The sequence below is a fragment of the Acanthaster planci genome, linkage group LG21 (assembly GCF_054643075.1).
Source record: "Acanthaster planci isolate LZ-2023a linkage group LG21, COTS_SCS, whole genome shotgun sequence".
In the NCBI taxonomy this organism is placed as follows: domain Eukaryota; kingdom Metazoa; phylum Echinodermata; class Asteroidea; order Valvatida; family Acanthasteridae; genus Acanthaster; species Acanthaster planci.
The window spans coordinates 890,103-914,526 of record NC_141797.1 but is presented as its reverse complement, the minus strand read 5'-3'; the positions used below and the strand labels follow the sequence as shown (position 1 = coordinate 914,526).

At 43.6% G+C, this 24,424-nt stretch overlaps 1 protein-coding gene across 9 annotated transcripts in view; it reads right to left on the bottom strand.

Annotated features, from left to right (window-relative positions):
* LOC110982382 (dynamin-binding protein-like) overlaps positions 1–24,424 on the bottom strand; it is a 69,330-nt gene that overhangs the window by 17,704 nt on the left and 27,202 nt on the right. For 4 of the 9 annotated variants that reach the window (XM_022240749.2, XM_087130912.1, XM_087130909.1 and 1 more), the window contains exons 4-16: positions 22,106–24,418; positions 21,063–21,269; positions 20,170–20,442; positions 19,572–19,651; positions 18,582–18,720; positions 7,138–7,301; positions 5,041–5,109; positions 2,508–2,631; positions 1,768–1,859; positions 1,564–1,619; positions 1,108–1,201; positions 732–837; positions 58–188 (exon numbers count right to left, since the gene is read on the bottom strand). In XM_022240749.2, the coding sequence (XP_022096441.2) occupies positions 58–188; positions 732–837; positions 1,108–1,201; positions 1,564–1,619; positions 1,768–1,859; positions 2,508–2,631; positions 5,041–5,109; positions 7,138–7,301; positions 18,582–18,720; positions 19,572–19,651; positions 20,170–20,442; positions 21,063–21,269; positions 22,106–24,418 (3,848 nt within the window). The remainder of the gene's footprint in view (positions 1–57; positions 189–731; positions 838–1,107; positions 1,202–1,563; positions 1,620–1,767; positions 1,860–2,507; positions 2,632–5,040; positions 5,110–7,137; positions 7,302–18,581; positions 18,721–19,571; positions 19,652–20,169; positions 20,443–21,062; positions 21,270–22,105; positions 24,419–24,424) is intronic. The other 5 variants (XM_087130915.1, XM_087130910.1, XM_087130913.1 and 2 more) reach the window with 2 other exon arrangements.

The window sequence follows — 24,424 nt, the reverse complement described above, 5'->3', positions numbered from 1 at the left end:
AACAGTCCATGTAGCTCCGATGAGTTTAGGCTGATATTCTTGAAGTGTTTTCTCTACCTGTGTTGTAAGACCCGTCATCTGAGTAAATCGTTGATTGATGCGTTGCGATTTCTTCCGTATCGAGTGCAGACTTATTCTGCCCAGCTTGTCAGTGATTGCCTCTTGCCCTGGCCGTCGGTACTTCATCACTGAGAAAAACAAAAGCCAAGACAAGCTTTACCACCTAGAAACTAACACTCTTGTCATTTCCTCTTATTCGACGGCTCCTTTCAACCTTTTCCTCGGCTCTGCAGTTTTGCGGTTTGTTTCCCAAATGGCTAAGAATTCTGCAGCAGACGTACAGTTAACAGAACAATGGATGTGCATTGGGGTTAAAGTCAGCCATATTGAATTGAGAGCGAGGTTAGCCATTTTATTTTGGCACCTAAAAATAAAAATGAAAGCTCCGAAGTAAAAGTTCAGTACATATTTAATGTCACTTGTGCTGATGAAGAATTTAAAAATTTGTGATAAATTATATTTAAAAGTTGTAAGCAACATTCACAAAGAATGAAAGCGAGGCAGGGAACCCAGAATAGTCTGGCACCATCCCATTTGTCAGATTGCCTTGAATAAGATAAATTCTGGGAACACAACTTTTCACTCACTGCAACTTACCGAGTTGCAAATTTCCCTGAAGTTGCCAATAACCACAAATCTCTATGTTCTGTTGAATAAAACTCTAGACTTACCTAAGTCCTTTCTCCTCTTGAATTCATTAATGGCTGTGGCCACTTCTGTCATTGTTTGTATAGCTTCCTGTAAGTTGGGCTTGTCAGGAAAACTATCATCAGAATACTGCAGCAAAGATAAATATTAAAAGAAATCAACTAACACACGATGGTGGCCTTAGGTAAACACAGGGTTACTCTTTGCTAGGGAAATGAAACTCCTTTGTTTATGTAATTTACAAACCAAAACCCAACCAACCCAATTCAACTGAACCCAGGTAACCTTACTCAACCCATCACAGCCCAACTCAACCCAACCCAGCCAAGCCCAGCCCAGCCAAACCCAGCCAAGCCCAACCCAACCCAATCCAATTCAGCCCCAATAGATAAACTGTACCTTGTCAAGTTCAGCAAGAAGGAGTTGATACTTGAGGATTCTCTGGACTGGTTTGATAAGAAACGATGCCAAATCCCAGCAGTTGGTACTCTGCCTGCCAAAGAGACAAGAAGAACTTCATGTACACATATATAAACCACAAACATCAATTCTGTGAACAACCTTCACTCATCCAATCTTACTATAAACCTTTCAGCCTTTCCACACAACCTTCTTTGTGATTGAATTCTTATATTCAAAAGAATCCCAGATCCATCAAACATCCTGCAACCTCCGAATAGATTCTAAGAACACAGGGTCCAAAGATTGAAGGACTTCTCAAAACAGTCTTCTCCAGGGTTAATTTCAATTGATTCAAGAGGGCTTAAAAAGGCAAAGGAACTCGGCAAAGTAAACAGAATTTCAGAACCAACAAAATGGTTCAAGGTTTTTAAACGTCTTCTGGCCAGCTCTTACCTGACAAGTTCTAGACCCTGGTTGATGTACTCCTGAACTTCATCATTCTCTTCGTACTGAAATTAGAGAAAGAGGAGAAACAAAATCTCCAGAACTTCTCCTGCAGTGCAGTAATTCTCAAAGTTCCACGATATAACTGGGAAGGTTGACACGTTTATTTACTCCTGCCAAAAATTGTGAGTTTTTTTAGTATCTATTTCATACCTTTTCAAGTAATGCAGTTGCATCGTCATGGTTACGGCAATACTCTGCGTAGACTTTATGCAAGTCGTTGCTATAGCGCATGAACACTTGTCCTGAAAGACACAAAAGAAACCAATCGCTAAATATATCAAAGATATCCGATGCCCTGTCTTGTACCAACATCGCAAATTCAACATTTCCAACACTGGTCCTTTTCTAGTACAATCCAACCGCACTATTTGGGTGACCATAAAAAACATCAATGTGAGTTTTTACAATTTCGTTTTCACAGATCAATATGTGGTCAATCGTTCTGCCATCGCCTGATCGATCCTCTTTTGCCTGATAGTCCATGGTGGTGGGAGATTGTTTTGAAGTAAAAAGGAAATGAAAAAATGATTGGAATCAAGTGATTTAAATCAGACGACCGTGGCCGCAACTCTGTCTGCCAAAACCTCGTCGACAAAGGGGAGTCAAGTTGGTGCAGGAGAGACAGGTTGACAGAGGGGTTCTTTCCTCACCTTTCACCTCTGTGGCCAGGGTTCGAATCCCGGCTCGGTAAGAGTGTGCATTGTGTTTTCAGTCCCGACCTCATTTCGTGGGTTTTACCCAGATTGTTCCTCTGGGATTTCCCTCCCACCTCTAAAACTGTAGCCACTTCTCACTGTCCCCTCTCTGCAGGTTTCTAGATTGCCAGCTACAGTGCCTAGGGTGTTTTTGAGGATTCCTTGGTGTCATTACCAGAAAGATAACTTCCTCACCCACTAGCTGGTCCTCCGGCATCTTCCCTTCCGTTGTCTCTTCCAGGTCTTTCAAGAACCTCTCGGCCGTGTCAATCACCTGCTCCATATTCCCAAACAGAATCTCCAACTCCAGACCTTTAGTCTATAGGTCAAAGGTCAACAGCTAGGTTGAGAGGTTTGTAAACAAACTGGACAGGCATTTAGAATGCACTTTTAAAGACGACCTTTAATATATTCATCTGATACATTGGTTTTATGATTTAATGAAGCCAATCCTGACAATCTGGTAAAAAGTTTGTTACAAAAAAGGTTAGGGTTGAAAGGTCAAGACGACATACGTGTCATTTACAAGACCACCATTTGAAACATGCCGATCAAAAAAAGCCATTTTCCTACACCTTGATCTTGACTTCATATGTAGGAGTTTATAGAGCTTAATAGGCATTAGGAAAAAAGAAGCAAAACATGTAAAAACCAAATTGACATGTGAAATCTCTGTGACGTACATGTACATCAAACCATAAAGACAGACTTGAGACAGCATCACTGGCTATGACTCAGGCTTTTCCCTGCAGATTGTAAATGGCAGAAAACCTAGCCACAGCCCATCAGATTTGGTCGAGTAAAGAATCTGGTCACAAGTAGTCTGACAGGTGAAAAATAGTCTGGGCTGAATGTCTGGTTCCCGCCTCCCAAACTATTTACACATATAATTAGATGACAATATAAAGACCAGGTGCCTGCAGTCAACACACATTCCCTGGTATTTAAATGAACAGCCAACAACTAGTATAGTGGAGTGCAAGGTCACCTTATGGTGACAAGGTTGAAGGCTCTGTCTCATCCATGCTCAGATAAACTACATGCATGTAGCCCAACACCGGAAAGCTTTTCTGCTGTTACACTTTCCATTACATACATGTACATGTAGTTTGCTTACGACGACAAAACCAGTCACTAGTCTCATCCTATGGGTACATTTAATACATGTACTTGGATTGAAAATGTCCATGTGCACGTGCCACCTCAAGGCCAGTTCGTACTACAGATAAATGTGAGAGTGAAGTGAATTTGACGTCGCAACACTGACTGTACACTTGCAGCATCATCGGAACCCAGTGGTATACCGACACAGAGTACTTGTACATGCCGTGCACAAGCATGGCACGTTACCATTCTCTCCAAAACATGCAATACACACTCAAGCATCTAGTTTGCCCACCACCAAGTTCTTTCACCGTCGCTGTTATGTTAGTGTACGCGTCTAACCAAAAAGCTGATTTCAAAGCTTCAAATACCGTTAGCTATCTGTTAATTTCATTCCATGCAAACAAAACCTGAGGCGAGAAAGTACATTTCAGGTTGAAAAGAAAACATCAGGGAAAGTACAGAGCTGGCTTCCGAGCAGAAGGAAACCATCACCAAAGAGGGAAATTACTCTGACAGAAACTGTGTATGAAGTTGTAAGTGCTCTGTGTTCATTAAAACGGAAATTATACAAAGTGTTATTAAAAAAAAAAGGGAATAAAAGTGTGGTAGAGCATGTATAAACTTGTTTATTACCAGAGCCCAATTTCAAGGCGCTGCTTACTGCGAGCGAAAAATCGACGCTTACCGTAGCAGAAAATTCTGCGCTTACTCTGAACTATTTCACAGTTTAGCAAGGAATTTTGGCTTTTGTGCATGTGTAAATCCCGTAACTAAGGATTCTGTACTTACAGGGTTAGCGCAACATATTTCTGCTAGTGCGGTTAGCGCAGAATGGAGATCGTAAGCACGGAATTCTGTGGTAAGCAGCGCCATGAAATTGGGCCCAGTACCAAGTCAATGTGCATGTACGTGTACATAAACGATACCAATTTCAGCTCTCTACTTCCAGTTTCAAAATTGTTTTTGTAAATTGGTTTAGCATTTTTTTGGTCACGTATTTGCAGCAAAAATTGTCCCCCAAATTATACTTTTGGTGTATGACTTAAGCAATTCTGTGGCTGACCCTTTTCGAGGATATAATGATTGGCTGATTTGTGTGATATTGGCTGTTGTGGGGAGTGATTTTGAACCCGTAAAACATGGCTGGAGATAATGTGATTTTTCTCTGTCATGTGACTTTAATAAAGGATTGGTGTCAATGTGGTCAATGGTTTCAGCCATGTTGGATTGGTTATTAACTTGATGCTTCAATTCCACTGGACAAAACGGAATTTACATGTTAGTTAAAAATAGAAAGAAAAACAAAAAAGAAGAAAAAAAGGAAAACAAGTGCAGGGAATTGAAAGAACAACTTTTAAGTTGATATCATCAAAGTATAGGTTAATTCTATTTCCTACAGATTGTGTCTTTGAAACACTCTGTGAGGACGAAAAAAAAGGTAAAAGAAGCCACAAAAGATCTTGAGTAAACGAAACATTCTCAAGGTCTGCAACCTGCGAGGGTGTAATAACGGAAGGTTAATATTTCTCCCTGTAAGCGATGACAATGATGAGATTTTGAGAAATGGAGGTGGGCGGGGAGAAGCAAGATGATTTGAGTTGTCTGGAGAAAGATGTACTACCGGTTTCTTCTCTCCGGATCTCTCATTCTCTTCCAGCTGCTGGCGGACGAGAATCTCACTGATGATGTCCTAGAAAGGAGAAGAGTTGTCATGACAACGGCGCACATCAACCAACGGCATAACTAACAAACAGACGATTACATGTCGAGCGGTCATTTTGGACAACCCCCTTCGTGTTTAAAGTGTTTTTAAAGCTTCAACTTTTACTTTCTAATGCACGGTTTCCAAAATTTGGGACTATTTATTTCAACCTATTTCCCATTTGACAAGTCTACTGCAGTGAAGACAATGCATGTGCAATGTACTTAACAGACCAACCACTTTCTCTTTAGGGAGAATCAAATCCCTGGCTTTTCCCAGACTGAAAAATGAGAAACTAACTTTTCAGGTTTTCCCCGATTCCCAAGATGGCCGGGAACCATCCATTTTTTTAAACCACCATCCCCCCAAAAGGAATCTGCAGTCCTTTGGTAAATTTGGGAATGGAAAACACTTTTTTCATGTTCACAGTATCAAGCTACAGAGAACAACGCAGTGGTAGTTATATTCACAGCTACAAGTTCTGGATCCGTTTTAGAGGGACTTTCTGTTCAAAATGCCACTTACTGTGACTTGGGTAAGGTGACAGAAGGAATAGCCCATATATATCTGTTAATATCAAGGTACGGCAGCAAAGTTTAGATCAGATGTTTGGTTTTAAAATACATCAGTGCATGAATACGGGCGATTCACAATAGCGCGCCTCCAAGAGTTTGCAACACATTGGCCAATCACAACGAGCAAAATCTGTCGACCCTTTCCAAATGCGCAATGGGTCGACGGATTTTGCGCATCGTGATTGGCCAACGCGTTGCAAACTCTTGGAGGCGGGCTATTGTGAATCGCCAGTATTCAGCCAAACAGCGGTACTGCATTACCAAAACAAAGGGCAGACTCACTGTCATGCGTGTCAAAGGTTAACGCGCTGACAAGGCTTGCAAAATATGATTAATCTCAGCTGTTTGAGGCATACATCCCCTTTATGGAATAGAATCACTCACAAACAGGCGACGGTGATTAAAACCAAGATCCACAGGTGACAATCCAAAAGACATATGGATGTAGAGACGTTAAACTTGACACAAACAGCTGAGCGAAAGGGCGAATCACACGGGTATCACCGAGTAAAACTGATATATCAAATTAACCCACGCTTTCAAAATGACGACCGTTATTTGGTTTTACATTTTCAAAATAGAAATCCGAAAAGGGACACACCCAGTGCACACAAAGTTATGTCAGTATTGCTATCAAAAACTAACGTGACGGGATCCCGGCAAACTGTCTCTTGAGGTCGTACTCATGCCGCTTATTAATCTGTCTCACACCATGCTTTTTGTTATGTTATGTATCATTCAGTTTGGCATCCGTAGGAAATGAGCAATGCATGTAAAGTGTAGAGGGATCCCAATGACTTTTGTACATGGTGAACAATTCTCAGAAAGATCTTTCACTGGTACGAAGTTGCTCTTACAAATTATGATTTATGATCATTTTGTTGGGTCACATATTGTACATATATCTGAGCACATGTGCACTCGCCTATTCATGTTGTAAATCTCAAAGCATTTAAAGTTCCAATAATCTTCCAACAACCAATACCTTGAGCCGGATGTTAGAGTAACAGTGGCTGGGCCCTGGAGCCTGAAGCTCTCAAAAACGAAAAAACTAAAGTGCTGGAATTTAAAGAACTTGAATGTCTTAACTCATGACCCCTTTTAATGGTGGAAAGCAATGTGTTGGGTTTTGCATGGAGCGACTGTCATGGAGCAGTGGATCTGTACAATAGCTACTGATATCACAATGCTTACACATGTATTTACGGCCATTGGTGGGGGCCACCGGAAACAACCACTGACACGCTGCTATGGTTCATACTCCATTTGTACATGCAGCTCAAAAAATGCCACTTTTGACAGTGAAATGTGGCACCTCAGTATTCCTTGTTTGCCCTCGCCGCGGTCGTGAAGACTTTGAACACTTCCTTCTGGACTCTCTTTGCTCAATGAGGCCCATTCTAGCATCAAGAATAGACGGCATTCTCCCCTCCCCCCTTACCTGTTTGTCTTTCAGCACAGTCATGAACCCCTCTTGGCACAGCTTGATATCCCGGACATAGTCTCTCTCTGTCTTCACCAGCTCGGTGACCACCTTCTCTCGGAAGTCGGCCACAGTCATCTTGGTTTCAGGGGCTGGGCTGGGCCGGACGTCCTGGAGTTGCTCTGGTATCAGAAAAAGCAGATTATATCAAAAGCCAATACAAGTTACGTGAACGACTGAGCACACAATATGGCCTGCCTTAGGTCTTAAAGATGGCCCACCGGTACCAACCATTTCATTTCCACACTGGGTTTACTGAGAACCTGCTAAAAACCTACATGTAGAATACATCTAACCAATGCATTTAGACTTCATTCACAGTGCGGCCATTTCGATCATGTCCCCTGAATCTACAAGTATCTAATTCAATGTAATCTGTTCATTCACAGTGCGGCCATTTCGATCATGTCCCCTGAATCTACAAGTATCTCATTCAATGTAATCTGTTCAATGGGACCAGACTATTTAAGGTGATTTCGTGGATACACGTGACTTAAAATATATCTTTAATCATAAAATATTATTTTCATGTACCAGTAGGTAGATTTGCATGAATTTGTCCAAACTTTTATTGCGTTCAATCTCAGGTTCCCAGAGATTGAGAAGTTAGCAATGCTTTCAATTCAGTACAGCCAACTAGTGAAAAAGTCCAATAGCTGAATGGAAAAATGGATTAGAAACTGACGAATAAACCTACCACCACCGTCATTTATATCAATGTACCACATGCCTGAGGCAAAATATAGTAAGATCTTCTGCAAAAGGTTGGTAGCAATATTCCGGCGGTAACTGTTAGTACTTGTACATGCAAACCCCTTAAAAAGCAAAGTGGATGTGAGCTTCTCTTTCCGTACATGTACTACATATCCATGCACCTGACACCTTTGATTGATTATCTTTTTGTGAACCTTGAACTCAAACAGAAAGCATCTATGCTATCTACTTGTATTTACATGTAACACTTGTGTTATCAGTATCAGTTTCAAAATTAGCAAGGATACAGAACTGGACAAAAAGAAAGTAAAGTTGTGGGTGCTCGTCTAGTGAGTTTGATTTCCGGGGACCAGACTTTTTTTATGAGGGAATGAAACATCTACACACAAAGATCTGTAGAGAGCTGCTCACTGGTGATATGTGATACATCAAGAACTTAAAAAGTTGGATGGGCCGAGATTTCAGACAATCAACTTTCTCCGAGTTTTGTTTTTTGGAGAGAGAGCTTTGGTTAATTCATTTACACCAAGTTTCTTCTTCAAGCCCCACCTGATGTTAACATTTGTGTACATTAGGTCGTAAAGAAGTTTTTGGAAAGCAGTAAATTGAATAAATACATGTACATCCTTTGTTCAGGTAAAGGTACAAGTACTACAAAAACTCAAACAACATTAAGTCCTTAAAAAAAGTACTAAGACCTACGTAGCACCATGCAAGGAAAGCTCTTTCTGAGACGTGGTTCTGGAAACAACCAGAGGGTACTCCACGTTTCCGACAGTGAGCTCAGTCTAAAGACCTGAATTGACTGAAAGTCACACAAAATGGTACTGAATTTTGAGCGTTTTAGTTTACTTATTTTAAAGACTTTGTGGGTTTTTCATTTCGGTAATCCTGACAAACAGCTTGTTGCTATTTTTTCCCCCAAACATCACTCACAAAATTCACACATTTGCTATTCAAAAATTCAATTCATCTCAGCCCATCAGCCTCTGTAAGGTTTGTTTGATGGATTGACGGAACAAAGCCACTTTAATATCCTGATGATCGAGTACAACAGACAAGACTTTTTATTTCATCCAGAAGCTAACATTTTGGAAGTTCCAAAGTGTATTGCAACCCAGTGTCCCAATTTCAGTGTGCAAATGTAAAAATGTACAAATCAAAGAAAGCTGACATAAATGACAAATCAACAACTGTGCATCAGTTTTTATAACTGCTAGGCACACCATGTACCTGTCATCGGCGATAAGGGGTCAACTTAAAAAAAAATGGGATTTTTTTTTCAGCAAGAGCTGAGTTGCCACGGCTAAAATTTCCCAACATGGTATACATTACAGCCCAACATACGGTATTATATACTCTCAGGTCTGTGGAAACCAAAAGTGGTAATGTACGGCGGTAAAGGCAAGCAAAATCAGACATTACACTTTCAAGATGTTCATTTGCTATCTCTCCAAACAGCTGCTGAATTTATGACTGGAAAATGATGTCCGTGAACTGTGGTTCAGAGAGTTCTCCAAGGGTACATGTGTGTGTCAGTGTTGTACTGGAGTCCATCACAAGTCCCTGTAAGTCCATCACAAGTCCCTGTAAGTCCATCCCAAGTCCCTGTAAGTCTATCACAAGTCCCTGGAAGTCTATCACAAGTCCCTGTAAGTCCATCACAAGTCCCTGTAAGTCCATCACAAGTCCCTGTAAGTCTATCACAAGTCCCTGGAAGTCTATCACAAGTCCCTGTAAGTCCATCACAAGTCCCTGTAAGTCCATCACTAGTCCCTGGAAGTCTATCACAAGTCCCTGTAAGTCCATCACAAGTCCCTGTAAGTCCATCACAAGTCCCTGTAAGTCTATCACAAGTCCCTGGAAGTCTATCACAAGTCCCTGGAAGTCTATCACAAGTCCCTGGAAGTCTATCACAAGTCCCTGTAAGTCCATCACAAGTCCCTGCAAGTCCATCCCAAGTCCCTGGAAGTCTATCACAAGTCCCTGTAAGTCCATCACAAGTCCCTGTAAGTCCATCACAAGTCCCTGCAAGTCCATCCCAAGTCCCTGGAAGTCTATCACAAGTCCCTGTAAGTCCATCACAAGTCCCTGTAAGTCCATCCCAAGTCCCTGGAAGTCTATCACAAGTCCCTGCAAGTCCATCACAAGTCCCTGTAAGTCCATCACTAGTCCCTGTAAGTCTATCACAAGCCCCTGTAAGTCTATCACAAGTCCCTGTAAGTCTATCACAAGTCCCTGTAAGTCTATCACAAGTCCCTGTAAGTCCATCACTAGTCCCTGTAAGTCTATCACAAGTCCCTGTAAGTCTATCACAAGTCCCTGTAAGTCCATCACAAGTCCCTGTAAGTCTATCACAAGTCCCTGTAAGTCCATCACAAGTCCCTGCAAGTCCATCACAAGTCCCTGTAAGTCTATCACAAGTCCCTGTAAGTCTATCACAAGTCCCTGTAAGTCCATCACAAGTCCCTGTAAGTCCATCACAAGTCCCTGTAAGTCTATCACAAGTCCCTGGAAGTCTATCACAAGTCCCTGTAAGTCCATCCCAAGTCCCTGGAAGTCTATCGCAAGTCCCTGCAAGTCCATCACAAGTCCCTGTAAGTCTATCACAAGTCCCTGTAAGTCTATCACAAGTCCCTGTAAGTCTATCACAAGTCCCTGTAAGTCCATCACTAGTCCCTGTAAGTCCATCACAAGTCCCTGTAAGTCCATCACAAGTCCCTGTAAGTCCATCACTAGTCCCTGTAAGTCTATCACAAGCCCCTGTAAGTCCATCACAAGTCCCTGTAAGTCCATCACTACTCCCTGTAAGTCCATCACAAGTCCCTGTAAGTCCATCACAAGTCCCTGTAAGTCTATCACAAGTCCCTGTAAGTCCATCACAAGTCCCTGTGAGTCCATCCAAAGTCCCTGTAAGTCCCTGTAAGCATGGTAAGTCCATCACTAGTCCCTGTAAGTCTATCACAAGTCCCTGTAAGTCCACCCCAAGTCCCTGTGAGTCCATCCAAAATCCCTTTAAGTCCCTGTAAGTCCATCCAAAATCCCTGTAAGTCTATCACAAGTCCCTGTAAGTCCACCACAAGTCCCTGTAAGTCTATCACAAGTCCCTGTAAGTCCATCACAAGTCCCTGTGAGTCCATCCAAAGTCCATGTAAGTCCCTGTAAGCATGGTAAGTCCATCACTAGTCCCTGGAAGTCTATCGCAAGTCCCTGCAAGTCCATCACAAGTCCCTGTAAGTCTATCACAAGTCCCTGTAAGTCTATCACAAGTCCCTGTAAGTCTATCACAAGTCCCTGTAAGTCCATCACTAGTCCCTGTAAGTCCATCACAAGTCCCTGTAAGTCCATCACAAGTCCCTGTAAGTCCATCACTAGTCCCTGTAAGTCTATCACAAGCCCCTGTAAGTCCATCACAAGTCCCTGTAAGTCCATCACTAGTCCCTGTAAGTCCATCACAAGTCCCTGTAAGTCCATCACAAGTCCCTGTAAGTCTATCACAAGTCCCTGTAAGTCCATCACAAGTCCCTGTGAGTCCATCCAAAGTCCCTGTAAGTCCCTGTAAGCATGGTAAGTCCATCACTAGTCCCTGTAAGTCTATCACAAGTCCCTGTAAGTCCACCCCAAGTCCCTGTGAGTCCATCCAAAATCCCTTTAAGTCCCTGTAAGTCCATCCAAAATCCCTGTAAGTCTATCACAAGTCCCTGTAAGTCCATCACAAGTCCCTGTAAGTCTATCACAAGTCCCTGTAAGTCCATCACAAGTCCCTGTGAGTCCATCCAAAGTCCCTGTAAGTCCCTGTAAGCATGGTAAGTCCATCACTAGTCCCTGTAAGTCTATCACAAGTCCCTGTAAGTCCATCCCAAGTCCCTGTAAGTCCATCCAAAATCCCTGTAAGTCCCTGTAAGTCTATCACAAGTCCCTGTGAGTCCATCCAAAGTCCCTGTAAGTCCCTGTAAGCATGGTAAGTCCATCACTAGTCCCTGTAAGTCTATCACAAGCCCCTGTAAGTCCATCACAAGTCCCTGTAAGTCCATCACAAGTCCCTGTAAGTCCATCACTAGTCCCTGTAAGTCCATCACAAGTCCCTGTGAGTCCATCACAAGTCCCTGTAAGTCCATCCCAAATCCCTGTAAGTCCCTGTAAGTCTATCATGTCTAAGAACGCAGACATGAACGGAAGAGATGGTGCATAACATCATTCCGCCCGAAAACTGAAACAAAATGGCGACCAAAACTCAAAGGTTTTTTTCGGAAAATTTCCTTTAAGATTGACTGTACCTTGTTTTGAAGCCAAATCTGGACTCCAGTTTCATATATTTTGTTGATGATCAGTTTTTTAGTTGATCATGAGGGTGTAGTATTTATTCATTAAAGAGAAACTGAGCAAGATTCGTGGCACTAGGCACACCGGTCATGCCAGGATGCGTGTTTGTATGAGGATACCACAGCTACTCGACGCAGACAGTCGGCAAATTTGAACCTGGCTCAACTTTGCCGATCATTCGCAGGCTGGTTTGCGTTTATCGGCGACACAACCATTTGAAATGTATCCATATGTCCGCATTGCGGTGTGTGTCTTGTGTTGCCCTCTGCGTTTATTGAGTCGATATGGAAACCAGGCTTTAAATACGTGTACGACTGGCCTTAAGAAGGGACTTGTGACTGGCGTCGTGAAGGGACTTGTGACTGGCCCCGTGAAGGGACTTGTGACTGGCTCCATGAAGGGACTTGTGACTGGCTCCGTGAAGGGACTTGTGACTGGCCTCGTGAAGGGACTTGTGACTGGCCCCGTGAAGGGACTTGTGACTGGCCTCGTGAAGGGACTTATGACTGGCTCTGTGAAGGGACTTGTGACTGGCCCTGTGAAGGGACTTGTGACTGGCCTCGTGAAGGGACTTGTGACTGGCCACGTGAAGGGACTTGTGACTGCCCTCGTGAAGGGACTTGTGACTGGCCTCATGAAGGGACTTGCGACTGGCCTCGTGAAGGGACTTGTACTGAAACTTGTGATGGACTCCATGCTACGAAAGTTTGTACAGTGCTGATACATGTGGCTGCATCGTTACCCTCATTTTCGTATTAATTTGTCATTTTTAATGACATTTTGTAGAACTGTTTCTAGGCTACCAATGCAAATTTGCATGTTGGTGAGCATGGGGAATGAAAACGTCAATGCTAAATTTATTATGAAGCAACCCAAATTTGCCAGAATTTGAATATTTTGTGGTCTCAAATTTCATTTTCTTTGATAATTGGTGGTTTCGTCTCATAGGCTTAATAGTTGGCCATGCAGGACCCAAAGTTTTCTGAAAAAACATTTCAATTGTGAGTAAATCTTGGGTTCACAATTTGAGTAGAGAACCCTCAACCAGTATCTTTCTGAAATGACAACACCGCAATGGCACTCTGACTTGTCACGAAAAGCACAGAAAATCTGAAATCAAGAAAGTTCGCTTTTCAACGAAAGCAACCAACATGTACCAGTACATACATGTATACGATAACTATCAAAAGTTGCACAAAATGTGTTTCGAGTATACCGGTACCGTACTTCACCCAATGGACCCTGACAAAATTGAATGCGAGACTACAAACCACCAAGATCGAATGAAGAAGGAACTCACAGACGGTTTAGAAGTAGTGGCTGGTTGGAAAATAGCACTTGAAATATGCGGATCAACACTTCTGGACTACTGCGATATTGGACCCAATGTGTAAAAACGCACAAACACAAGTTGGAAAATCCCTTTTGAAATCTAAACTGCCTAAAATAAACATTTTGATCTTGTTCTCCCAACAACAAATGCAAATTTTTAGCTTACAGGTGACTTCTAAAATAATCGATGGTGGACAGTCTGAATATGTATTCAGAAATTTATATCTGTAATGAGTCTGTCCAAATGTTCAGGCAAAACATGTTCGGAACTACCCAAAGTCACTAGTTTTGTTCTGATGACATTATCCACTTTGCTGTGTACACGCATTAGTGCCTATGACAACAGGATTTTGAGTACTCTGGTTAAGACAAACTCATTAAAGTGACCCAATCTAACTAAATGAGTCCTTGGTCACCAGAGCCACTTTGGCATTGAAGGCAATCAACAAGAAGAAAGAACCTTCAACAGTTTTCATCCACATAAGGAAGATTTCCACCAGGATGTCAAACCGAGTGAAAAATAAAAAAGCACAGTCTGTCCGTCCTTAATGCTAACTGACACAAACTTACTGAAAATGGCACTGAGACTCGTTTTATGAGATCTAGTCACATACCAGGCACTAGATGATAGAGTACAGAATCGTGATGCCATTTTGAACTAGGAAGTGTCTAGTGCAAATGAATGGAATGTGCGCGTATGTTGGTTCACGCACAACTTCTCACACTAATGGCTTTTGCGTCATTGTGCGTGTACAGTAGTACTCAATGTACTTGGAACATTTAGACTAAACCACTCTAACTACTGGACCAAAACTGGGAACTTTCTACTGTGGGGATACAAGAGGGAGATGTACATGGTAGATCCTGGATCTTGGAGGAGGGAATTTGGAATTACATGTAAAATGCAGATGTATGTACAGGTGCATATCGTCACAGTTTTCACAAAGAGACAATTTTCTCATCGGATTGCAAAACATAGGTTTTGAGAAAATCGCATTTGAAGTTGGTCCCTTTTTCAAATGCTTACTTTTCTAGAATTTAGGGTTCCTTTAAATTCACCAATGCTACTCCATGAAAGACAAAACTACAAAACTAATATTTCTAGAAGTTAATTTAAGTTGTTTATTTTGTAAACAAACAAGATTGTCGTTCATGAAATGCTAAAATTTGTGTGACTTTCGGTCTCTTCGTGAAAACGGCACACACAATACACGCTTTTGACATAGCACGTGTCAGGAGCAACATTGTTACATTTGTATATACATGTACATGTACAAGTATTTCTGGAGTCAAATTGTTTCTTTGTGAAAACTACAAAACCAGTTTTGCCCACGGCTTTGATCTTTTTGCCAACGTTATATCTAGGGAAGGCAAAATTGTCTCTTCGTGAAAACCAAAAATGCAGTTTAAATATTACACCGAAGAGATCATCGTCATTTCGGTGATTTCAGTAGATTTGGTAAAAAATGATTACATCAAGTTGTAAGCACTGCATAGCCTTGTTGATTTGGCCAAAAACAGAAACCGGAAAAAAACTATGATTTGGGGGTTGAATTGTCTCTACGTGAAAACTGTGACGATATATATATAAGCTACAGTTAATTTTCCATGCATATGCGTTTCACATAGGTGCAACCCCCCCCTTTAAAAAAACATGGCAGGAGTTTCAAGAGTTCTGTTTCACTTTCTCAGCTTGTCCATCCCCCCATTTATCTGGATTTCATTTCATTGGTTCAGTGTCAGTGGTTGATTTTCACCTTGCCATTCCAGTAAATAAATTCTATTGTCTCTTCCCGTCTGAAAAAAACTGGAATTGGTGTCTAGGTCACTGTTGAGTCGAGTTTCTCACGACTCTTCTCTCCATCCACGTTCAGACTGTTAGTTTAGTTAGAGTTTGGTGTAGAATGTCAAATCTAGTGTTGTAGTCGAGACCACTTAAGACCTTCACAAGACCACACAAGACTTCTAGTCTGAATTCAAGCCACAAGACCATAAAAATGAACTGCAACAAAAGCATTCCTTTGTCATTGTTCACCCTGTTACTTGTGACTGGTCTTGTGCATGGTCTTGTGCATGGTCTTGTGCATAGTCTTGTGACTGGTCTTGTGCATAGTCTTGTGACTGGTCTTGTGCATAGTCTTGTGTCTGGTCTTGTGCATGGTCTTGTGTCTGGTCTTGTGTCTGGTCTTGTGCATAGTCTTGTGACTGGTCTTGTGTCTGGTCTTGTGCATGGTCTTGTGCATGGTCTTGTGTCTGGTCTTGTGCATGGTCTTGTGTCTGGTCTTGTGCATAGTCTTGTGACTGGTCTTGTGCATAGTCTTGTGTCTGGTCTTGTGCATAGTCTTGTGACTGGTCTTGTGTCTGGTCTTGTGCATGGTCTTGTGCATGGTCTTGTGCATGGTCTTGTGCATGGTCTTGTGTCTAGTCTTGTGCATGGTCTTGTGTCTGGTCTTGTGTCTGGTCTTGTGACTGGTCTTGTGCATGGTCTTGTGTCTGGTCTTGTGCATGGTCTTGTGACTGGTCTTGTGTCTGGTCTTGTGCATGGTCTTGTGACTGGTCTTGTGCATGGTCTTGTGCATGGTCTTGTGTCTGGTCTTGTGCATGGTCTTGTGACTGGTCTTGTGTCTGGTCTTGTGACTGGTCTTGTGCATGGTCTTGTGTCTGGTCTTGTGCATGGTCTTGTGACTGGTCTTGTGTCTGGTCTTGTGCATGGTCTTGTGACTGGTCTTGTGACTGGTCTTGTGCATGGTCTTGTGTCTGGTCTTGTGTCTGGTCTTGTACATGGTCTTGTGACTGGTCTTGTGACTGGTCTTGCGCATGGTCTTGTGTCTGGTCTTGTGTCTGGTTTTGTGCATGGTCTTATGTCTGGTCTTGTGTCTGGTCTTTTGCATGGTCTTTTGCATGGTTTTATGTCTGGTCTTGTGCATGGTCTTTTGCATGGTCTTATGTCTGGTCTTTTGCATGGTCTCGTGCATGGTCTTATGTCTGGTCTTGTGCATGGTCTTGTGCATGGTCTTGTGACTGGTCTTGTGCATGGTCTTGTGACTGGTCTTGTGTCTGGTCTTGTGCATGGTCTTGTGACTGGTCTTGTGCATGGTCTTGTGCATGGTCTTGTGACTGGTCTTGTGACTGGTCTTGTGACTGGTCTTGTGACTGGTCTTGTGCATGGTCTTGTGTCTGGTCTCGTGCATGGTTTTATGTCTGGTCTTTTGCATGGTCTTGTGCATGGTTTTATGTCTGGTCTGGTGATGGTCTCAACTACAACACTGGTGAATCCCCCATGGTATGTCAATTTGTACATGTTACATACATGTAGATGTAGATGTAGCTACACATGTCAGCATCACACACTGAAAGGCAAGACTACAAGGTACACGAAGACCTGTCTATCACAGAATCACCACATCACTGGGGTAACTTGACATGGAAACCTACCTGACAGGTCAGCTGATGATCCAAGAAACAAAATCCGAAAAGGAGTTTCAATTAAGAATGACTCAAATACGCAACACGTGTAATGTTCTCACTAAACTGCATACATGTACATCAGCATACCTATGGATCGGGGAATACTTAGCAAGTTGGACAAGTTAGATTTTCCTTCATATCAGGGTTACTAACTACAACTTTTCATGTATTAAAGATAATGGAAATGATCAAAGCACTCATACATGTGAGCTCCGAGTTCAAAATTTCAATAAATGTTGCTTGTTTAATCATCAGCATGTACTATGCATTAACCCTAACCCCCTAGGCTCTTGCACTAGAAAGCATACTGAACCTCACAAAATCCAACAGGTTCATGTACTTGTCTATGTACTTGTACATGCAGGTCACTGTACCAAACCTGATAAAATCCAACAGAATGAGCCCGTTGGAGTTTGAGTGATATGGTATGGATGGGTCTATGCAGTATAGGATGACTTGCACTGAACAGTACCAAACCTGACAAAATCAAGCATAGTCCAACAATTGGTACAGCAAGTCAGACACTGCACACAATGACTCCTGTGTGTCCCAACTCACACAGAATCCAACACCATCTCCCTGGGCCTTTCATCCCAAGTCTCACAAAATTCAACAGCAGGTTCCTACGGTACGATACCAAACCTGCCAAAACCAGCCAAAACCTGCTGTTGGAGTATGGCAGGTTTTGGGCAGTTAGGGTTAAAGTAAGACAGATCTCTCTAAAATGGAAAAAAAGAAATCTTTCGAACATTTTTAACCCTTTGGCACAATACCCTTAATACAATTTACATAATTTGCAAATAATGTGAAAAATAAACTTTGAAGACCTCAAGTCATGTCAGTTTTGGAATACATTGGTCATTAAAATTATCATTGATCAGTTTGGTTAGAGGTAGCAAACTCCAATCTGTCAGTGCAAGGTAGCTGTGGTATATTTGGTGATACCTTTTTTAAAGGAAGAAGGTATTTTGCCTCAACAGAGGGCGCTTTTTTCATTCCACAGTCTTGTATAAACACAGAGGTACACCATCCATTCTTGGGCAACTTTGAGTGACATCAATCTGTAGACCATTGGTCGATATTGCCGAGTACCAAGGATCTACTTTGTCATCGTTCAAAAACTTGCCCACTGCATCCAACCAATCCAGTGCGTACACACCAATTGCAAATGCTAAGTCACCTGACCTACGAGTATAGTGGATATCAAACATCAACAAACACAGCATCCTCTATAAGCAATGTGTGTCATAGGTGTTGTTTAGCGACTATAAAGCCGACAGTCGGTGAAGTACTCAGACTACTGATGTGCAGAGTATCATACCGAAAATAGGCATTATTTTCGGTAAACTACATACATCACACGTTGCTATGGAAGGCGCCATGTTTGTTGATGTTTCATACCCACCATAGGTCATGTGACTTTTAGAGGGTGCCACTGGTCTATAGCTTTGCATACAATAAACAAAAATTCAAAAAGTATCTCTTGTGAAAAAGCAGAAGATTGGCATCTGATATTTAAAAAACAAATAAAATTATAAAGTTTGATCTCTGAACTGGAAATTTACCTTCTAAACTTCTCAGTTCCGTCTGCAAGTTCTCGATGGTTCCAATGCAGTCAGTCAACTGCTGTTCCATGTCTGGTATCTCCTCCGCACTGGCAGTCTGCAGCATCTGCTCATAAATTTTCTTCTGTTCTTGCTGCACCTGTCCAGAGGAGATTGTTGGAAACAGCGGTTGAGGGGGGGTGACCTGAATTCTTGACCTTAACATATTATTCCCCGTGGGAATTTTACAAGAAACCTTCTTGTGAAGAAAAACCAGTGGAATATTCTTCAGACTTCATCTTTAAGTGACACACTGACTAATACTGGCTTGATGGTACATTCCTAAGACATGCACATTCCGAAATACCTCATTCTCTTTAATACAACCAGAGGATTATTTTAAGTCATATCTGGTTAACCACTTGCTGCCGGGGTTTCTGGAACCGGACTTGGGTTCATACGCAAAGCCAGGCTGCCTGAAATTGGACAAAAGAGCTGGGCCTTGTAACAAAAGACTGTACTCGGAACAAAAGACCGAGATGCTGGGAATTGCCAACATTTTTCAGTTGTCAATAGCGGAGGAAATTCGTAATTGTTTTAAAAGATTATACCTCTGTTTGTGGCATTGAGCGTGAGTGGATTACCATCATGGACAAAAGCGCTGCAGGAATGAGCGATACAATACCGCTGCATGCTAATCTGGTCTGCATCTGAAAAGACGCCAGCAGTGATCTGGGCCAGTTTTGGGAACAATAGAAAACTACGTAACACCACACAATCTGGATTCTCTTTACAAGGCGGCAAGCACGGCTGAAATACTTGGGCATCAATAGATGTTGTCTGTCAGATTAGAGAGGCCACCAGACAGTCATTTGTGTGGGTGTAAACATCCAGTAAATGTACTTATGGTTTTTTGAAGAATTTGAAAACGGAAAATCTCGAAAATCCCCCGAGTATATGTCATGCAACTTCAAATTAAACCTGGCAGCATGTGGTTAAATCCGCACTTACCGCAATAGTGTCTTTTAGTTCTGAGATGCTGCACTGCAGAGCTTTCACCGTCTCTTGGGTTTCTGTGTCCAACTGGTTGCCTGGCAACATGAATAATATCCAAAATGCTTTCGTTTAGAACTGAAGCATAGAGATTTTGAAAATTGTTATCTTTGTCAAGTGAACCTTAATTGGAATCAAACACTCAAACTTAAACTGAGATTCTAATCTCACTGAGCCAAATCTCAATTTTGATAACTCAAAATTTGATAATTGCCTGGTAACCAAAAATTCAACAGACTGGGGATTGCCGTCAAAACCATCACAAAGTCTTGCCACGAGTCCAGTCACCAGGCTAGTTGCATGTATAACAGGGTGAACAATGACACAGGAATGCTTTTCCCACGGTTAAGTTGAATTACTTGTCACTTAGCTCAAAACTGAGCAATTTGTTAACGACTTACTGGAGCTTGTGATGGACCTGAGTACGGCTGTACATCAGATATGCTCATCAAACAAGCAGAAAACAGATCAGAGTTACCTGCATAGGTTTTCTGACTACATTTTCAGCTCTGTATTGCACTGACTAGAGTAGCACAGGGTACAGATTCATACTTACATGTACTTCCTTCTGGTCGCAGCTTGGCAAGTAACTCATCTTCAGCTGACCTGTGACCGGGACCAAACTTTGGAGGGGCGGGGCGCGGAGGCATGGTCTTCTTCTTGGGGGCGGGCTCCTTGGGCCTTCCCGGTGGCGTCCGGCCCGGCTTGACCTTTGACACTGCAGCAGTGGCATTTCCGGTAGCTGGGGGGTCAAACCCTAATCCGAGGATGTCGGCAACTGGTGCCGAATAATCCGAGGTGTGAGTGATTGATGCTGACGTTGGCACATCTGCAGATAGAAGACAAGTTGGATTAAGTTTAAAGCAAATCTGCCGATAGATTATATCCACAGAAAGGCACGTGGCACATTTTTGACCTCTCTCTCTACATCATAGTCGTAGCTTTTGCCCATCACTGGTTGATAAAGTGCGGCTGGCCACCAATACAAAACAAAAACAATCCTGTAACTTCACAAATCTCACATAACTATCAGAACACCAAATCATAAATATTAACACTAAAAACAATGGTGAAAATTAGGGGTAATCAGGCAAAGTTACATTTTGTGGTGATATCAGATGCTTTACAAACCGGAATGACATCACTGCAAACTATGGCCGCCCATTTGAGAGTAGGCAATGTGAGATGTGTCATTAGATGAAGCCGGTGTCCATACTAACGCAATCACTGATCATTCACAGGTGGCCCCCGTCAATGGCGGCGAGCACTGCGATGACTATTGTACGGAGCCATCCAACATAATGCTCTCTGCCATTAAAGGGGGCCATCCAAAAGTCCTGTGAAACATTGCTGAATTTGTCTGTGGACCATTTTTACATCGCCTATCACACAGATGCATTGCCTACTGTTCCTGCGTTATTCCTATGAGAGAGGCTTAATTGAAATTACCCGATGTAATTCCATCGAAGACTTCGTCCAACAGAGATGCCGTCTGATCTGTCGTTATGGCAACCGCATCAGGTGGAGGCGGGGCATCTCTCAGAGGCATCCCAGAGAAGTCATCCTCTCCATTGTCCTCAAACTTACTGGGGTCAAACATCTGTTGAATGCTTGCCTGAAAGTTTTGTAAGTCCTGCTGGAACTTTTCTCTGTTGGCTGTTGGTTGGGACAAGAACCACTAACTCAGGCAAGATGTTCAACATCAAGTCAGATTAGGAACCACAAGTCCGTTGCAAGTCCTCCAGTCTTGAGCCAAGTCATGAGCTTTTCAAAAGCATTCCTTTCTTATTGTTTCCACTGTCGCTCAAGACTGACCTAGCCTTATGACCGTGCAAGGGCTTGTTACTGGACTTGCAAAAGGACTTGTGGTGAACTTGATTCCAACAGAAACCTTCTGAAGCAGTAAAGACAGAAGCCAAAATACAAGCCAACATCAGGAATTTTCCAGCTCCAACTGTTTTTTGGATTTCAATAATTAGTGGTTAAGCCTTAAAAAACATTTCAGTTTAGAAAACCAGGTTAAAAGGATGATGGAGGAAAACTGAACATTTTGACATTTCATCCCAGTTAATCTCTGTTTCAGTTTAACCTTTTATTAAAGCCAGCAGCCACAAGAGGTAAGTGATTAAGTGCTGAGCCATGTAAAGAGGGGATACCAGGCACGATATGTGGGAAAGGGGAACCCCCCCAGGTGAGGCGCAAGCTGTATACCCTATTTGTGCCTACTGCATCCCCCTCAGAAATCTGAAAGGAATTCCAAATATTCCATCAACACAAAAGAAGACACAATATTCCCACACATCTTGCATCATATGAAAGAGGGTTACAAAGTAAGTGTCACCACTGATGGAAACAAAATGGCAGGTGTATGCACCGATGAACACAGACAGTTGGTATAAAATAGCTGCATGCTCCACTGTATATACACATAATGAGCAGCCATTTTGTTTCCAAAATGTGAAGCTGGCACGACTATACTCTAGGATACTCACCTGGAGTTGTATGATCCGGAGGCAGTTCAAAATCTTCAGGATGGGGAGAGCTTCCTCCTTCTCTATCTAAGCTCCGCCCCCTTGGTCTTGGGACGGCACTCTTTGGGTTAAATTTCCTCCGACTTCTGGGTGACTCCACTGTGGACGCTTTGACCTTTGATTTGGTCGGGGGCGGAGGCAGTTTGAAGGCAGTAGGGGCTTGGAAGTCCGCGTTCGAAGGTCGGATGCTGAAGTTGATGTTCTGCATTAGGTAGTCATCAGAGAATTCCGACGTGATGCTGTCGTCTCGCATGAGGTTGACCCAATGGGCGCTGGGTGGGTTTTGAAAGGGTGGGTTTGAGGTAGAGCGAGGGGGCGGCAGTTGTGGTTTGGGAGCTGGGGTAGGGGTGAAGTGTTGGGCAGTTTGAGGTAATGAGGCAGTGATTACTGGGGGTGGGGGTTCAGAAGGGGGTGGTGCGAGGGGAGGCGATTCTGCCCTGAATGGATTGGGCGACGGTTGGCGAGGGGGTAAAGGAGGCGGTATGCATGTACCTGACGAAGAGAGTTGGTCTCCTGCAGAAAAGGGATTAGGGGAGGGTTGGCGGGGTGGCACAGGGGGAAGTGGTTCGGAGGCATCCTCTACTGAATCGGTCGCCGAGAAAGGATTGAATTTGCTGGGTTCTGCAGAAGGAGATTTGGCAGGGGCCTCGCCTTCGCAGAGGGCTCGGTCCAACTCCTGATTCACCTGGGTCGGCGTCAAGAGGCCTGGTCTTGATTTGGGGGATCTGGGGGATGTTGGGGAACCAGACGACCCCTGGCTGCCGGGCCTGGGCACACTGTGGATGTGGGCGGCAGTCACGGCAGAGAAGGGCTTGGCAGTCAGGAGGTCGAAGCTGGGCTTTTTCTGCAGCGGTGGCTTGGATGGGGAAGGCTGCGAAACGTCCGGCGGAGGCGAGAGGGGAGCACTGACAGGGGCCAAGACGGAGGTGCTGGGCTTGTCGATCGGACTCATGTCCAGTAACGACTGACCTTGGGGTACCGGAGCCTCTGTTGTCGGTTCGACAGAACTGAAAGGATTACCTGTGGAGGATTTTTTTGGTGTTGTGCTTTCGGGTGGAGACTGCTTGCTGGCAAAACTGACTGGCCGGTAAGCACCCCCGCCAAGTTTGAACCCAACCTGGTCAGACTGGGTCTGGGATTTCAGCGGTTGGATGTCGGGGAGTATGTGGGGGGACGTATCACCCGCATTGTCACCCAGGGGGTCGAAGCACAGCAGGTCGTCTACAGCAGAGGGCGCTTTAGGTTTATCTGCGGATAACACTTTTGCCGATTTGGGAGGCAAGGGAGGTTTGGATTTCGATTCTTGCTTTCCTGTTGTCTCCGGCGGCGTGGAAAAAATGTCCAACAGGTCGGCGTTGATTGAGTTTGTGCCTGGGGCTGCACTGCCATTTTGGGTTGCAGATGTGGGTGAGGGCTTGGGTGGTAATGGGGCAGGTCTCTTGAAGGAAGGGGTCTTGGGTTTTTCCAAAACTTTCACGTAGTTCACAGGCAAGAACCCAGTCCTGCCAGATGGGTGCCTGGCTTCGAACCAATCCGCGTCCACCTTGTCAATGATTGTTACGATCTCGCCTTGTTTGACACCCAGATCTTGATCCGTCACGGCGGCAAAGTCAAACAGGACCTTGCCTCGCTTTCCTTTCCACTTCACCGCTCCGGCTTTCAGGTTGTTGTTGTTTGCGCTGCCGGACGGGACAGGCAGTGACTGGGGTTTGTGATTTGAGGAGGCACCGTTTGTGGGTTTGCTCGGCGGGGCGTAACCCTCAGGGATATCCAACTGAATCTGGACGTAGTTGCTCGGGAAGATGCCAACTTTGCCTCCAATTTCTCCCTCAAGCCAGTTGTCGTCGATTCGCCGTCTGAGAATCACACGGTCTCCGTCCATTAGACTGATCTCGCCTGGGTGTTCGGCACTGAAGGGGAAAAGGGCTTTAGCCCAAGGCTCTCCATTCTGATCGTTGCCAGTCTTTGCGCAGGCCGGGGTGGCAGATTTCCCAACCTGCATTGCACTTCGGAGTCTCTCGTTAACAACGTTATAATCAACGCCATCTTTCCCAACATCCGGGCTTGTTGTCGTGGCAGGTGGCGCAGCATCTCCGGGATTCAGAATCTCGACTTTGACTGCCGGCAGTGTCCCTGTTTTATCGTCCAGCATGCCCTTGTACCAGTCCTCGTCGATTTTCTCAACAATCGTAATGACGTCGTTCTTCTTGAAGCTGAGCTCATCTTGCAGCTGGCCGTGGTTGTCTTTGAGAGCTCGCGCTCGAAGAATGTCACCTGCAA